The sequence below is a fragment of the Morone saxatilis genome, unplaced genomic scaffold (assembly GCF_004916995.1).
Source record: "Morone saxatilis isolate NCDOM2014 unplaced genomic scaffold, NCSU_SB_2.0 Contig8, whole genome shotgun sequence".
Classification (NCBI taxonomy): domain Eukaryota; kingdom Metazoa; phylum Chordata; class Actinopteri; family Moronidae; genus Morone; species Morone saxatilis.
The window spans coordinates 20,919,224-20,937,817 of NW_023340257.1; the positions used below are offsets into that span (position 1 = coordinate 20,919,224).

General features: G+C 38.6%; 1 protein-coding gene across 1 annotated transcript; it reads right to left on the bottom strand.

Moving 5' to 3' along the window:
- Positions 1-10,535: 10,535 nt before the first annotated feature.
- On the bottom strand, positions 10,536-18,444 carry LOC118341855 (protein sel-1 homolog 3). Its single transcript, XM_035680255.1, has 23 exons — positions 18,312-18,444; positions 17,751-18,222; positions 16,851-16,977; positions 16,627-16,748; positions 16,414-16,529; positions 16,266-16,327; positions 16,046-16,178; positions 15,828-15,963; positions 15,575-15,712; positions 14,837-15,042; positions 14,565-14,744; positions 14,051-14,170; positions 13,736-13,876; positions 13,547-13,609; positions 13,251-13,424; positions 13,035-13,162; positions 12,862-12,945; positions 12,681-12,771; positions 12,505-12,592; positions 12,306-12,415; positions 12,080-12,207; positions 11,900-12,002; positions 10,536-10,746 (listed from the first exon to the last, which is right to left on the bottom strand). Exons 1-23 carry the CDS (start codon positions 18,393-18,395, stop codon positions 10,657-10,659), a joined length of 3,096 nt encoding a protein of 1,031 aa, XP_035536148.1. The 5' UTR covers positions 18,396-18,444; the 3' UTR covers positions 10,536-10,656.
- Between the last annotated feature and the right edge of the window lie 150 nt (positions 18,445-18,594).

Sequence of the window (18,594 nt, forward strand, 5' to 3'; positions counted from 1 at the left end):
CAAAAACTGCAGTAAGATGCTGAACACAGAAAGAAAAAAGGAGAAAGGGAAACTTATGTTGCACAAAACAACTTTACTAGATAATGTCTAATAATAATGCCCATGCCTGCCTAAACTGCCCTAATAACAGCTCCTTTTCCACATAATTAGAGGTATATTAATAACATGTTTATGCAGGAATAATTGAATAGAGATAGACAGATACTTTATTTATCCATTCAAGTAAAAAAATAGTGTCATATTTTACAGTTTTTGCCTTAAGTAAAGAAAAATATACAACAGGGAGTCAGGCAAGCAAGAAACTAACATATTAAAACTCATGCTTTTTGCATTTTGTCATTTATGATCTGCCCCAGAATGTGGTGCCTTCGGGTCATGCCAATGAGCCAGGACACCCACTCATTTATTACAAACATTCTTTCAGCAAGGCTGCGGTACGGTTTACTCTGTGCCACCACACTTCCACTTTGAACGTCTGCCATGCTCTCTCAAGGTTTTGAATGTTGGCTCAGGTGTCAGGATCAACCAAGTGCCTGCAGTGACAAACGGTATGATAGTCGTAGTCGTATCCTGCCTCTGTCTGAGCCCTCTGGTATGTTTGTTAGATATCAGCAAGCAGACAGTGAGCTGTGAGGAATGTGTTATGGCAAGCCATCACAGCACTCTCCGAGCATTATAGTTACAGAAAGCAAAATTATATTTACAATACTTTTATGCAAAATGGCTACTCTGATTCTGAACAATAATTGTGGACTGTTACATAGCATCATAGTGCATGTAGCAGCTCTCATGATGCCCATACTATAAGATAGTTTGTGGATGAGATTCAAATAAAGTGACACAGTTTACTGTTAATTTAAAACTGAAATAGAGCATGACAAATGAAACAGTACTTACAGAAGGAGTTGAACAAATATAACCATTGCCAGTGTAATGAGTCTCTCAATGTTCCTAGTTGTAGGTTTGGGCACTTTTCATTGTGTAAATGTAAAACACTACACCTAATAGAATCAGCTTAGCTGTCAAACTGTACTTTCCCACACTGGACTTAAATACATTAGTGTCTTCATTGCCAGGTCACTCTGTTACTCACAGATTCAATATCCATTTATTCTTGGTAATAAAAAAATCAATCTGCAAGGTGGTTGGCAGGCTTCCACCACTGCTGATAAAGCAGAGTTGTCTTTTGGCACATTACAAGCAGCTGACGTGCCTCCAGTGCTGTACCCAGGGTTGTCCAGTATATCTGAGAAATTACTTGCATATCATTCACATTGATTTTTACTTGAAGATCGTGACTTGGCAGAATTACCATAAACAGATGTATGAGAGTTGTTTGTACTTCCACAAGAACAGTATAAACAGCACACTTTCTTTTTAGGCATTTACATAATGATCTTGACCGGAACAACCAATTGACCAAACAACCACCGTCCCCCCCATGCACGCTCCTATAAAACCAACATCCCTACTCTGCAGACTGTGGCCTGCTACGTAGCCATAGTGACATTTCCCAACAGACACCGGAGAGTTAGCCTTGCTGAGTCACTAGCTTAGCTAACGTTACAACACAGGTACGACACAGAAACATTTACTGTGCTTCTAGTGCCAACGCCACAAAGCCATGCCCCCTATATGATTCGTCTGTGCAATCTTTTGCTGCATTTTTAAAATCCGCTGGGAGGGAAGACCTATAAGAATTCATGGGTTACACTTTGACTGGCCACCAGTTTGTTTCAAGAGCACAGGGGAGGAGCCACATCTGTGCAATTTTCCTGATGAATTTATGAGATGAGTTACAGCTTGGACAGACATTTTGTTCTCCTACTAACATAACAAAAATAACAAAGTATCTGTTTGACTGATTGTATTTACAGAAATCATTGTAACAATCATTGTTGCTGTTTATGTCAAAATAAAAATGTCACAGAACACTCAAACAAATAATGAGTTATGTAATGTTTGTTTACTCACTACTGTATATAAAAAGGTATTTATCTCTGCCACCAATGTTTCATTATTCGCATTTGGCTTGCCAACCATAAGCCTACGGGAAAAGCTCTCTCTCCTGCCTGTGTCTCTGCAGCAGATAGTTCACCTTGACAAGAATACCATATCCTCAGCAGATGTTGGCCAAAAAGAAACTCATATGCAGTGCAGTAAAAAGAACTAAAACTTTCTAAGCATAGGTTTATACTCAAATTTAAATTCAACTAGTGGTATTTAAAGTGTAAGCACATTACTCCACTGGAGTGTAAGTGTTTCCTTATTGTTAGTGTGCTTCATTACAGAGAGACTGAGTTGGAAATGATTGACCTACCGCCCGAGCATTGTCACGTAATAATGTAAGAGGGATTTTTTTGCTAATTCCTGGCTGCCAAAAATTACCACACCAATTCCTTCTCTCTAAAGTATTACTGACAAATAAGTTAAAAGATTTACCATCCATTACCTGCAACATTCACATTATTAATCTTGACAAAGCTTGTGTTAACCTTGTGATTTGCAGTTCTCACACAATTAAACAAACCAATTACGTTTCAGGTTTGAAGGTCAATAGTTTTGGGAGTAGCTATCAATACTTCTCTAACAGGAACAGCAGCTGAGAGAATATTTTCAAAAATCACACTCCAACTGTAAACTCATTATTCCAAATGCCAGGTAAATGTTTAATATTTGTTTCTAAGGATGGCTCTAATCTTCTCTTGGTCTGGCACTTGTCCTCTCCTGTCCTCCCACACGATTCACTGGCATATGCCACAGCGGAGGCCCATTAATCAGAGCTCATTTTATAAGGGCTGGATACACTACTCCCAATTCTCGTGCATTAACCTTGTTGCTGCCCCTTACCACCCCTGAAAGTTGGTACTAGTGTTCTGCACGTGTGCTGTGTGTGAGTGTGTGCATGCATTTTGAGCCCTTGTCACTTGTTAGTGTAGCAATTCCTGCCAGCTATAAATAAAACCAGTCACAGGGAGGGATGGAAGCCAGTGGAGTGCTTTGACAGCAGAGGGCATAGTGGCCTTGTCTCCCTAGGATACGAGGATTAAATCTGGTCTACAAACGGATAGCTTACTACATACCTTACATACTGTACCTTTGCACATTATACACCTGGATACGTTTATTTGTGAACCATTTTACTCAAACTCACACTCTGTATCATGTATGCATTGTATTCCTGTTTGACACATTGTACACAGGCTGTAATTTATTCTGTTTTATTTATCCGTTTAAATATTGTTTTCATGAGCTTTGTAGTGTGGCAGCAATAAAGAACACTATGTTCCTATAGTATTTATCTAGTGGTATTCTAGTGGTGGTCAGTTGTTATCTGTCATAAATGGAAACCTTACATACAATCTGAACAAAACTAATGCTGTGATCCTCAATCAATACCAAGACTAGGACTTGCATTATTGGTTCATCTGTCTGTTAAACTGAGACAGCCCTAACCAAAACCAACATTTCATAAAAACCTATCCATTAAAATAATTGTTCTAGTACCACAGTGCAAAAGGGAAAACAAATACATGCAATAAATATACAATATATACAATATACAATAAAATATAAATACATGTGAAAATGTACTAATTGTGGCCACAAGTTGTGGAGAAAACAGAACCATGGCCCTATGCATGCTCTCTGTCTTGAATCAGACTGAGAAGAACACAGCAGAAAACATTCTTACCTTGACCGTGGGCATCCAGTAAGCGGCTAAAGAGAATAAGAAGGAGCTGGAAAGTGGAAGGATGCATACCCACTCGGAGCACACCACTCTGGCTCCTTGCAGCCATGGCACCATCGGATACTGGGGAAAAAAAGACGTATCTAGTGAGAAAATAGCTATTAAGATATTGACAAGCATTTCCATTTTAGTTTCACATTTCTTAATATAGTAGGGGAAAATGGCCATTAAAACACATGACAAAAATAAGAACAAAGTACCACAGCTATTAATACAAAAAGCATTCACTGACCAACAGATTCTAATCAAGCAAGAAGAAAATGTGTTGTATTGCTATTATATTTAAAAGTATTTTTTCTTACAACATTCAAGCAAATACACAGTAAAGCAACTAAAAACATTGTATCACAACAGTTTAGGTTAATCCCAGTAACAAGTGAGCAAACTACGTAATGTTCGTACTAATATTTGCTATGGGTTTGCATGAATTGCAACATATATTTAAAGTAAGGGCTCAAGTGTTAGTGATGCTGTACGATACAGGAATGTAAGACTTGGACGCTGTCTCCAATGGGGGTGACCACTCCTCCTTCCATTTATTTACATGTTATTTTATTTGATCACTTTTTTTGCTTAGCTGTAAACGGATCATAGGAAAACTAAATTCTACTAAATTCACAAATCCAAAACAAAAAACAGCATGAAGAAATATATAAAATAAATAAAAATAAATAATATATCAACAAAAAAAAAACAAAATCTTCCCTGCTGTACTACTTTGACAAAATATTTGGATTAACAAGACATTTTAGCAGGACAGATACTGTACATTTTCAGAAAATTAATCTCTAATCTCTTTCATAACGCTGTCTTTACAGAGAAAACAACGGACATAAAATGTGGTCAAATCTCCATCCTGTCACTCTAATAACTGATGATGACTGCGTGGCAAAGTTTACTAAGTGCTATCATTCACTCTGACATTTCACAACAAGCTTCCAAAAGAAGAATGAAATCAATAGGCCCACACTCTTTACACACTGATTTATATTCACATCTTGACACCCAAGAAAGAACTTAATTATTTGGCACCATTGCATCGTTGGACACGTAAACAAAACCAATTTAGTGTGCTCCCGAATACAAAAAAAAAAAAAACACCATGCAAACAACAGGCATTATGTTTGATCACCAACCATTACATCTCATCCACAAATTCTTACTCTACAGTCTAGCAGCATACTACTTTTTCCACCATTCAACAATGGTAAATAAATAAGTATTGAGTACTTAATGGTATTAAAACCTCAAATCGATAACTACAATTATCAGACACTGCATTCTAAACATCGAAGCCTGTGGGAAATTGTGATTATGTCTGAGTGCTGCAATAAAAGTGGTACTTTTCTTATACTGAACCAAGGTTTGGGACGAATAAACAGGGAAACGCAAAGTGGCCTGGTTCCAGACCCCCAAATGAAGGCCCACCTATATTCCCCAGTTAGAAACAACAGAGCCAATAAGGGAACATCACCTTCCTTTCCTAGAGCCAAAAAACAGCAACAGAGATCAAAAACAGTTTGTTGTAAGACGACTATATATAAATAATAACTCTTAAAATGTCTAATGTCTTCGACCGATGTGGAAATAATAAACGTCTCTTTGTTGGATGTCAGCGGAATGTCCCTTGCTACTGATTGGTAGGGAAAAAACAAAATCCCTCCACCCCCAATATTTATCTTACGGCTGAAAAAATAGATTGCAATATCAAATACATATTGTAACTGGCTTCCAAACGAGGTGTATGGAGTGTGACCAGAGTCACTTCTTTCTCTATTACTTCAAGATAACTCTCGATCCCACTATCAAGCTACGGCTTGTCTGAGCATGAGGCATTTCAGCCATGTTTTTCAGTCATCCGTCTCATGTGTCTGGTGGAACAGATATGCTCATATTGTAATTAACTGAGAACATACAGTACATTTAGCATCATGTAATCATCATCTACTGCATATCATTTCTAGTAAAATAAATGGTCAGGTTTTCACTCCACAGATTTCCCCTTCTGCAGGCTATTTGGATTATTTATGAGTTATACAGTCCCAGCAAAACATTAACCAGAGCTGAAAAACCATTCAGCCATTCAGCTTACAAAATGAAAATCCAGAGGAAAAAATGCTGGTCAACACATCTTTAAGCACAAACATGTAATTCCTGTGCTGATTAAACTTAATGCAGGCACATTGAGATTTAACATGAAGCAATAAAGAGAGCTAACAAACACTTTTATATTCTTATGAAGTTTGTCACTAACTTTTGAAATATGTACAAATAAGTGAGTCTCAGAAAAGGACAGTCTGTAGAAATATACTGCAGGCTTTCATTTTTCTAAAAATAAATCATTAAGAGCTCATAATATAACAGCTACAGATTGATTACACCCCCATCCCATAAACGCCCACACACACACGTAGTACCTGTACTGTGTCTGCACCTCCGTGTTGTGTTTCTTCTGTATATCCCACGAACGAGTCCAGCTCCCACTGCTGCCTGAAGGAGTTTCTTCTCTTTGCCTCCGCTGTACACAACTGGCACAGCTCTCTTCCCTTTCTCCGGCCAAATAGCCCATCTGCAAAGACAGAGGGAGGGAAAAAGAGGGGAAAGGGAAAAAAAAAGAAAAGGAGAGGAAAACCAATGGATGGGAATGAGAAGAAAAGGAAAAGAGACAGATTGCTTTGATAATGTAGATTGTCAGGAGCTGCTTTCAGCCAGTGTGCACGGAGTAAAAATCGCGGAGTTAAACTAATTTGATTTCACATTCCCTCAGTGCGGCTGTTTCCTTTTCTATTCATTCGTTCGCATTTCAGCTTTTGAGCTCCAAATCACAAGCCTGGCTGCTGCGCACTTAAATCACAATCTATGTGGGATCTTATTGAAGCAGTAGACAGCGTACCCTATAGCCTGTTCAATGCACAAAGTAATACAAACATCTGAAACTCACAATAAAATGCAGGAAAACAGACGTATTAGAGCAAAACTGCTTCTCTTTATCAAAGGATGAGAGCTGGATAGATGTCACATGACTTAAATCAATAAAAGACAGCAAAACAGTGGTAACAACACAGGGCGGGAAAACTGGAGATAGCTCAAGCCAAACAATGATTTTTGGCGTATGTGTTGGCCAATAAGCAGCAAGAGGTTATTAGTTAGTTTGAGGTTATTAGGAACATTGTCACCATTACATATCAATAACCGCCTAAAAAATAAAGCTTTTGTTGGGCTATAAAAAAACACTTTTGGGCAGATCAATGAGGTTTTTACATTATTTCAGCAACCGTCTGTAACAACATCACTGCCCTTGATGACAGGAAGGGCAGAGCAGAGAGGAGCTCAGCGAGATCCCCTCGAGATTCTAACAATTTAGCAACTTCCACTAAAAACATAAGCTGAGGCACGGACTTGAACCCGGGTCTGCAGCTGAAGGACGCTCCCTGCTGACTGCACCTCGCTGCAGAAAAGGTACATTAGTCATAAGCCCCCCATCACCTTGGAATTCACTCGAAATAGGAAGCATCAACACCATTTTTAAACTCTACTTCTAATTATAATCACTGTACATTTAAGCCTGAATGAAACTGGGTTACTTATCATTTCTATCATTAGAAAAGACACATACAGTATTTCTTCCTACCTCTCAATTCAAGTTTGCAAAAAAGGGACTTGTGGGGCTTTTGCAGTCTGCTTTTGAACTCCTTGCCTGAGGGTCTCAGGTTTGCTGAGTCAGGACATCATTTAAATCACTTCTTAAAACATATCTCTATATAAAAAAAAGCCTTTTATTTATTCTAGCACGCTGCTTAATGTCTCATATTTACTAGTATTATTGTTCTTATCATAAGCTATCCTTGTTTTATTCTTTAATTTGTATATTTTCACCTGTTGACATTATTTGCACCAGTGGGGTCAATTTTTCAAATGTTTTATCTTCATTGGTAGGATTTTATTTTATTTTATTCTTCCTCACTTCTATATGATTTTAATTGTTCGGATTATATCTTTTATCAACATTTTTTAATTCTGGTTCCAGCCATGTAAGGCACTTTGTAGCTTTGTAACGTTAGTGAAGTCTACATCTCTCAGTATTGTTCACTAACGTTATATCTGTGATCCAAGCGTAATATCATTAATGGCATTTATTAGTGTTAAGTTACAGCGCTTTTTCTCTGTAAAGTCTCCAAACCTGTCGACGCTAAACATGCTAGTGAAAAGTAAATGAATACAGCTAGGTACACTGTTGCCACAATGTAATTTAACGTTAGCTTAAGCTAAGCTAGCTGTTAATTAACGACCTCCACTGCACTTAGCAACTTAGCAAAGTTCATTGTTAAGTTAATAGTTAATGCTTTAGATATGTATTACATTATCACATTATAGTATGTTCACTTACTTTTCTGCCTCTGGGCTGAAACACATTGAGTGACTGAGTTTGTTTTTCCAGTTAAATTAAAGGGAACCACTAATTGTTGGTACCTCACCTCTCTGCCAGGTGTTAATTAATTGGTCACGTCATGCGCACGCCGTAGCCATGAGGTAATCACGAGTGATCACCATGGTAACTACCCAAACACTCGCACTTTCATTCTGCGCAGAAACGGAAATATCACATCCATAAAGCCACTGTTTGTTTAAATTATATATATAGCCTATATATAGGAATAAGCTGGTGAATTTATAGCCTATACTTCTTTTGTCAATTATTTTTCTTGTATTTTGTTTCTTATTCGCTTTATTATACTGTTTCCATTTTGAATGCATTGTCCTGTGGAGTGGAGCCATTCATGTTATGTTATGTTATCATGTTATAAGTAACGATTTCTACAAAAAGTTTTTCCTAGTGAATTCAGCTGCTCTGTTTCAGCAAATTGTATTTCATACTGCAATTAATACAATGTCTTTGGAAAAAAACATCCTCAACTATGAATTTATCTATTTATTTATGGTTAAACGTAATCAAATTAAAATATTTTGGTTCTAAAAATACTGGAAACTGAGACAGAGTGAAAGGACCATTGTTCGGAAACAAAACTGTTATATAATACTGTTATCTTACAATCTTATAAGATAGAAGTCACAGTAATACAATAAGAAAAAGGCTGTGATATTCTGAGAACAAAATGTTGTATGTTATGATTTGACTGGATATACTTTGTTTTATGTGCATGTTTGTAACATTTCCTGACAGTCCATATGTACAGTAGCTACTATTAAATTGACTTTATTCTCAAAACATTGTTACTCCACAGACAGTAGCTCTGTCGTAGGAATCAAATTACAAAAACACACAATGTATTATGTTTTTTAATTGTAGAATGTACACTGCTCAGGTTGCATCCCCCAGAAAATTACAAAGGAAAATGCTGAGGACATGACCTTAGTGTTCTCAGTGGTAGCCACAGTCACACGATGCCAGGTGAAGCGTGTCTGGGCAATGATTGTCAGGAACAAAAACATGGTCAGGATGGACAGGATCTAAGCTAGAAATATGGAACCACGTTCCCTCTGTAAGGTTATTAATAAAAGAGCCTGTTTTTCTAAGGAGGTTCGGTGCATTTGAAGTGTTTGTGAGGATATTAGGCCCAGAGTGTGCACCCATCTGCCATGTGCCTTTCTTAATTAAGATCATTTGAACCTCATGAAATGTATTGTAGTGTATTTCTGCTTTGAAAAGTGATTGAAATTACAAATGTCAGAGTGTTTTAATCCCATTGTTACCATCATAACCGCCAAACAAATTCTGAATAATTCCTAGAAACAGAAGCAAAGCAATTAAACTTGTCTGCCGGTGTTAATGAGATGTTGAGAGTTGAGTGGATTTGGTCTCATGAGAAGTGTAACTAATTGCTTACTTGAGTTCTGTTGGTGAAATATGAATTGCAAGAAATTCTCTGGCATACTTGTTTTCCAAACTTGAGGAGCAGCAGCGTGTTATGTGAAAATAATACACAAGATTGATTTTTTAGCAATAATTTTATTTTGTTTTGGGACAAATACACACAAACAGAGACAGCTCCAACAATACGCAAAGGCCACAAGAACTAAACATCCGACTTCCAGATAATGCAGTATCTTAAACTAAATCTCTGATATTACATATGGAAATCTCCCTCATAAAGTGTAATATTTCTACTCAGGTTGTTGTATCTATTGTAAGATTGAAGTCATTATTCATATGGCGTAGATATTCTGAAGTCATGTGACGTGCGAGATCTGCCATGGCAAAGCAAATTTATTTGTATAGCACGTCATACCAAACAAATGATAAAAACAATAAAAGCAAGCAAGTCTGACAGTCAACGGAGTAACATCTCTGAATTAAGCTATTCATTTGTACTGTTCTGTCCTAATTTTCTTTCTACAATATCAAATTTTGACCTTTTAAACTGTGGGAGATCTGTCCACACAAAACAGAAAACAGGAAAACGATATGTAAGACCCAAGTCCAGATGACCTGTTAGGGGTTTGTTTAGTAAGCACTTTGAAGTATAACGTGGTGATGGAGGTGAGACTACACCTGGGAATTCATTACCTGAATTTCTGTAAAACCTCCCACAGGGTAAAGGAATCATTACACTGGGAGACAAAAGGACATACAAGAACAACATCTTTGATCTACCAATCTTGAAACTGACTGTAAGTCACGTGGCTCTTATTCAGACTCTTTGTTGTCCAACCAAGTTATTCTTTTCATTAAAAAATCACAGTAAAAGGTAAAAAACTTACAAACCAACAACATGTCAGACGTACTAAAAAAAACAATATGCATTTTTATAATAATCACATTTATTCTTTACAGTCATCCAATAGTAAACATACAGTATGTAAACTAGCACAAAATATTGCCATGTCGTTGGCCTGCAGGTTGACTTTGCTGTTGTTTGTTGCACTGAAGATCCTGATGAGAATCTCTAGTTGAGGGACGCGGCGGGTCTCCTGAGCACACCGAGGACGATTAAGAATATCGTTGGAGCTGCAACCACGGCAACAGCAGTGGAGAACTGTAGGAAATAACATGACCGAAATGTCAGCAAGATGATCACAATAAAGTGCTGAGTCTGATATTCCTGCTGACCTGCAGCTGTACTTTGGTCAGTGGCGGAAGGTCACTTTTTACATTTACTCGAGCACCTTACTGAAGTTCAGTGCAGAGGTACTCTTTATTCACTAGTATTTTCCATGCTACTTTATAATTCTACTCTATTACATTTCATAGGGAAATATTGTATTACATTATCTGACAGCAATAAGGACTAATTAAGGAATTAATCAATTTTATCTTCAATTATTATTTTTTATATGATTATCTTACACAATGTGATGCATTATAATGAATTAAAGTGCTCAACAACACATGTTAGAATAGAAAATATAATAGTTTGTGACCGGCTACAAAATAAATTATACATGCTGCATGTGCTTCAGCCAAATGTTGAGCAGATAAATGTTCCAGATTCATACGTCAGCATTTGCAATGGATGAATAACAGAAACCAAGAACAGCCGTGCTTGCAAATTCATGAGATTAAGATCATCAGTTAATTATTTTGTTCTCTTGAGAAAATGAGATAATCAACCCCTTATCACAAGAAAACAAAAGGTTGTTTCATCTTATTATTTAAAATGTTACACAGAGATCAGCAGTGCCATGCCAGCATGCATAGATGGTGTATTATACATGTAACATTGGTTCAATGTAATGGACAATGGCGGAATGACATGCAGCGTGCCAGTTATTAATATTAATTTTCATACCGACCCAAATGATCCAGCAGCCTGGAAAAAGTGCATAAATAATAAATCCTTAATACATCTTCTCCTTATATAATTTGTCAGTGTTGCGTCACATTACGAGGTCATTAATAGCTTAAATCAACTCTCAGATGTACATTCTGGTAAAATCTTTTCATTTCAGTTATGAATCCCCCCCAGCAGTCATGACCTTCAGATCTTAAAGGCTAAAATGAGGTGTGATCAAGCAAAACCAGATGCATGTAAGCATGTGCATGTGCATGTGCAACACCCAACCACCTAAAGACCAAAACTAAAATGCTTCTTGAATTTTAATTTACCAATAATAATAACACAATAACATAACTAAAATATATATAATAAATTGCTTCGTATAAATGTAGCTTAAGCATATCACACTAACCTTAATAGCAGCACTATAGTCCTTTTGGAAAGACTGAAGATACACATTGAAGAGGGCAAGGCTGCAAGGCAGATACGAATCTGTATCTTCTGAGTCTCTGCATCTTTTGGAAGAAAATATAGAATTACTTTTCTTACAGATTTATGTAGAAAACAATCTACTGCACGTACACAAACACACCTTTTGTACAAAGCACTTAGAAGCAAACTCTTGTCAGCCAGGTACAGCTCTGAAAGGCCGAGTTCAGTCAATACTGACAGCGGCAGCCTGTAACCCTCTTCAGAAAGGAGGCCAAGGTTGTACCATCCCTGTGGAAGAACAGTATGGCTTACACACACGTACACACACGCACAATTAGGAATAAACACAAACCTGAAGCAAGAAAATCAATTTAAAAGAAGCAGACCTGTGGCTCATTCCTTAGTGCTGCCAGCATGTACATCTCTGCTGCAGAAAACAAATCTTTCTGCCCATCACTATGCCCCTCATACAACAGGTCACCCATCTTTATAAAGGCTGGAGAGGCAATAAAAGTTAAAGGTTTTAGTTGTGGATGTTTGCACACTATTTTTCAAATACTGGCATCTTAAAGGATAGTTATTTACCATAGGTGTCAGGATTTTGACTTTGGATTGTAAGGTTGTAATATCTCCACGTACAGTCTGATGCAAAAGCAGGATCCAGAAAGCCAAACTATGAATGAATAAATATGATACAGAGTAAAGAAGAATTAATAAAACAGTAATAATACCATAACACAGCTAATATACAGATAACTCACCGTATTTTGTTCACAGAGATAAGCCACATTGAACTGGGCAGCAGCGTACCCGCACTCAGCAGCCATCATGTAATATAACAGTGAGCTGAACCTGTTGAAAAGCTACAATGTTAATTTGCTGCAACGGCAGCCCAGTGGCCTGATCAGAATCATGGCAAGTGTGAATAGAAAAAAAGATTACATGTCATTCTTGAGATATGAGTCCAAGGCTTTCCGCAAGACGCTGCCCAGGTATCCATTGTGCTCAGCTGTCCACTTTACCCACCTGCAGTCAGTTAAAGAGACATTTCAATCATGACAGAAGGGGAAGTCATATGTCTGAAGTGAAGGAAATAAAAAGGGTAAGTAGCTAACAAAACTGCATCTGATGGACGCCTGTTGATGTGGCCGGGTATCCCAGTGGTCCACATCTCAGCCAGTTGAATTGCTCCCCTGATGTGCCCTCTCTCTGCAGACTTCAGATAGTACCTATAGGCCATAAACTGTCAGAAAGACAAATGATTTACCTCTAGGCACTCAAGACTAGTATATTAGTAGATGATCACAGAAGGAATTTAAATTTGAGCTAACCTGGTCAGCAGCTTTTCCTGGATACAGGCCCTGCGAGTACACGACACCAAGATTCAAAGCAGCATCTGGACAATTGAGGACATCAGCCTGCTCCCACAGCTGCACTGCCTGCTTGTAGTCCTGTTCAAACCGCTCATAGTACCAGGCGAGGGCATTGATTGCAGGAACAAAACCCTGTGGTGCAGAATATTATAAGAGAACATAGTATAAACTTTGAATTCTGCAGAAAAAGAACTCCTAATGTAAGTCTAGATAACACATGATGAAGGAGAAATGAAAGTTTAACAATACAAAACCTGGTCCATTGCTTTCTTCAAGAAAGTGACAGCTTTCGGAATGTCCTTTTTAACCCCGTGCCCCTACAGAGACACCAATTAATATTTAATAATAGGAGATAACACAGATAACAAAAGAAGGAATACTCATTCAGTAGATTCAGATATAAATGCTCATGTTTCTCATTGTGCATCAGACGTAATTCTGACCTCCAGTAGGACTATGCCGTAGTCATACATTGACACTGGGTCTTCCCACTGGACAGCTCCCCGTTCGTAGTGTCTCACAGCCTTCTGGATGTCTGGAGACACTCCCTGCTGACCCCAGAACAGCATTCGACCAACTGCTTGCTGCAAAACAGTTGCTGAATTACTACTAAAAAATGACATGATAAAACCTTTCTTTTACCTGAAATGAGTACTTTAAAGACATAACTAAAAAACTTTAAACTGAATTTCTTGAAATGTGTGATGTACTTGTATTTATCTGACTTTCCGTTTTTGTTCCATGACAGAACAGGGTACCTCAGCTTCAGCTGCTCCCCGGCGTGCCTGCAGTTTAAGCCACTGGAAAATATGATGGTCTTCATTGGTCTGGACATTCAACACTTCATCATTGTTAAGGTAAACAGCCTCAACAAAGGTCTACAAAAAGAAAGGAAAGAGAAGATATTTTCTTTTGTGTCCTACCTTCCTAAAACAGTTGCATATAGTCCAGAAACACAGCTTTGTGCTTTTTATTAAACCACTTTTGAGCACTGTAATATTACCAGATTTATCATACTCTTATCTTTCTTCATATGGAAAGCAGTGACAACACATCAATAAGTGACTTATTAATGATGGATATCTGAAAACAATAGCCACAGTAAGGGGAGCAGAAAATGTATTACCATATCACATATCAGCTCATATGTTGTAATAAAGTCACAGTCATGAGCTTTTGGTACAACATAAAGTAGCACTGTATCACTTTTAGATATGCAACGATGTGCAAAAACAGCAGAACTTAGCCTCCAGTTTCAAATGCATACATTACCTGCTGCGGTGTGGGATTAAGACGGTCTAAAGTTGTCTGCTTAGCAATGTTTGCATAATATGCATAGGCCAGGTCTGGGTCTGTGGGGAGGCCATGGAGACCCTGGTGGTGCAGGTGCCCAAGATGCAGAAGGGCTAATCGATCATCGTTCTGGGCTCCCAGCAGGGCCAGGAGCCAAGCCTGTACCACACACAAGGGCATGAGAGAACATAAAAAATTAGACATGTTCGCCACTGGCATAGTTTCACCACAGCTGACCCAGTAGAACACACCTTATTGGGCTGTTTCTTGACTCCCAGGCCATTGCTGTAGAGCACAGACGACATGTGCAGAGCTCGGTTATCAGCTAAGCAGCCAGCTTGGAGGAGCAGCGGTAATATTCTGCTGACCACTTCAGTGCTGCTTCCTCTGCCCAGCTTATGAAGTGATAAGGAGTACAGTGCTCTGCCCACAGCTGGCAGGCTAACTCTTCTTTTACCTGCAAGTCAGCAAGTGAACTGATTTCAGCACTTTATATTAGATAACACGTGGATATCATCGTTGAATATTCAGTAGAATAATAGTATCATGAGTATTTTCTCAACAAACAAGTTAGTCATTACAGTCATTACAAACGCATACTGTGCAGCCAAACTTTGTTCAAACCCAGAGATCTTATTTTGAACTTTAGTGGAGATCCAAAAGTTACCAAAGACAAATGTGTGTAAAATTATGCAAGACTTCTATTTGATGGAATGAGCTTTAATTTAGGATAAAAAGCTTTCATTTTGATCTGGAACAAGCTGATATACAATCTGCTGTATGTACAGTAATACTGCCACCGGGTTGGATTCGATTGTATTTCTCTTGAAATCAATAGAACGAGGCAGTGGAAACACTACTACGCCAGCATCAACACAAAATTAAAATGCCTTGTAGGGGCTTTAAGTGAACACATTTATTCTTACTTTCCACCTCTGGAAATGTTGTATCAGTGCTACATGAATTAGTTTGTGCCATTTATCTCTCACCATATTTAAAAGCCAAAAACTTGGCCAGTTTTGCAGCTTGTCTTCTGTGAGGAACAATCGCCTCCCACAGCCCGCACTGTGACTTTGATGGCAGTCTGTCCTTTACCATCCACTCATAGAAAGCATCAAAACAGGTCTCTGAAAAAAACATAGACAGTTACTTTGTACCTTCAGTTGCTATGCAGAGGGGTTCTTGAGAATATTTCAGTTACAGTCATCTTGGCACCATCTAGTGGAGATATAAGCGTACTACCAGACTCTGTCCTCTGTTTGGCCTTGAGAGAATAGCCACTGATTTTGACAGTCATATCAAGATGAAACGGCTGGCAGGTCTGCAGCCATCCGGTCAGGTTCACACTCCTAATAACATCTGGAATCACGACTTCAGACTGGAGAAGGGGAAAACGATCAGACTCAAATGTAGCGAATGGTCGACACTGACAGTAACAGTGGGCAGGTGCAGTACATTACCGGGCTGTGAGGTGATATTCTGTTGCGGTAGTAAACCAGTGGTCCGTAATAACCTTCCACACCTCGTATGTATTTCCCTCCCCCAATCACAAAATATCCCTCTGTGTCATCCAGCATGATAGTATGCCTCAACCTGTAAGACAAAGAACACTTGAAGTCATATTTGTATTCCTGATGTTAATATAGTTTCATCATTTTGTCCTGTCAAAAGCAGACTTACATGTGTTCTATAGAATAAACCGTTCTCTGCTCCTCGTCTATGCACACCATGGAGAGAGTCACCTGAGATGCAGTGACATTGACCACTTCATTATGAGCATTATTTACACACTTAGGAGGATATCTTCTGTCAACGAGAGAGAACTCACCAATCTACCGTGCAACATCACACTGATTTGGCACCACTCGCTTAAAGGCACCTTGAACGGAGAGAGAAATGCAGAGGCTTCCTCAGACTCTGCACTGATCTGAACGTGTAGCTGACCTGTACATGGTGAAAAGGTAATGTCAGTCTAGATAAAGACACTGTGTTATCACATAATACATCTATCTGAGACGTTAGAGAGAAATCTTAATTTTACCTGAATTTGTGAGGAACAGTGTTGGTGTGACGTAGTTATTATGGGGGTCTATGTGGTAAAACAAGCCACACATTCTCTTCTGGCAGTGACTGGTCACAAATACCCATATGGAGAACATACACCTGGCAAAAATACAACACAAACTTGGTTAACTAACGCTAGATAATTATTGCAATAACATAATAGAAAGGTCAGTTTAGCCGGTGGGACTTTGGTGGTCTTACCATGGAAAAGAGATGGCTTTAAGACGCAGATACTCCAGAAGCTCACTGCTATAAGGGTCTAGTGTCTTTGTGATACCAAAGCCTTCTCCAGTAGAAGCATATATGGAAGACAGCAAAAGCACTGTTTCTGAATGAAATAGAGATTGTTATTTTGGTTGAGACTTGGAAGACTACAGGATTTTTATTCCATAACAATCATCTTAAAACATGATCATCCTTTACAGATCAATAGAAAATTACATTTAAATTTCTTGCACATCCTAAAGTCATTTATTTGTATTTGTGTCTCTGAAAAGTTCTCTGTTTTCTCAGTCTGAAATATTGACAGAAAAAATGTAGGATTCCTCATAGCTTCACTTTCTTTTGTGAGAACACGTTTTTCTGGTTATCCAATTTATAGGTCTGATTTGGGTCTGTGCTTATGACTTCAAGAAAGTTGAAAAATAGGTTTTTCTAGGTGATTTTTTTGTGGAGTGTTTTCGTTCTATTCATATTCTCTTCAAGGTGAGTTTTAATTGCACCGTTCACTCTACCAAGTTAACATTGCTGGCACGTCTTTCTTTTTGCTAGAAATGTTTTTTAATCAGTGCTGAGAGAAATTAAAACTCACCTGGAAGAAAACAGGACATGCTTTTAATAATTTTCAGAACATGGAGTAGTGGTGCACTTCACTTCTTCCTCTTCTGACCAAAATGAGTATAACATTTAACACTTGAAAATAAAATCTTGTTTTCACCTGCCAAAACCTTTTTTCTCCTATCTGTTCTTAAGTCATAAACACAGGAGAGAAAACCATTTAGATCAGACTTAAAAAATGTGTCACCAGAATTGTCTCACTTGCCTCCTGTGGGGTTTCGTACATTTATCCACATGTGCAGTGTTAAACTTCTCTGACCTTACCTTGCTCCAGGGGGCATTGTTTCTTTGAAAACCCCGTTAACTGAAGCATTTCTGTGCTCCAGGCAATGCACAGTGGATGCTGTTTTACAGGTCGATTAAAAAAAGGCCTCGGTTGCAAAGTTGCCGCATCCTGAGCTGCGACAGACCTCTCAGTGTCATCAAATCCACTATATCTGACTGACGCCAGCAGGATACAACTCAGCACCCACTGGGAGTCTGGAACAATCCCATCAGCTTGATACACCAACCAATCCGGCAGATTCAGCTCCAGGGTCCTTATTTTAGGGTCATCGGGGAGGCAGCTCCACTGTCTTAGCAGGAGTGTGGAAGTGATGCCGGTGTCAAAAGATACGATACAGTCCAGCTGCACTGTAGCAGGTTGATCACAAGAGTAAAGTATTTCCAAGAGATGGTCTGACACAGGCTCCTCTGGAGGATTCAGGAGTGTCACCTGGTCTAAACCCGAGACTATCTGTATGAGGAAGAAGACATGCACATAGTTGCTAATGACACCTGAAGGGACCAGAGTATTACGGATTATGAAGGGAAACCTGCTCCTACCTGCACACTGAGACAAAACACACAGATGTATCTGTAGTGTTTGGAAATCCACGGTTCACACGGTGTTCTCATTAATCTCGCCATTAAAGATTTTCCAAGTTGCAAAGAAACAAGAAGCCTCAAGATCCGGACCTCATCCTGCTCCACCTCAGTTACACTGAAGCATAGGTCAATATTGAACAGCACATAGCCCCACCCAATTACTGTATACACAGTGCAGTTAGGGTGGAGCGTTGTGAACTGGGTAACACTTAACATACAATGGAGATTTGACAGTTACATT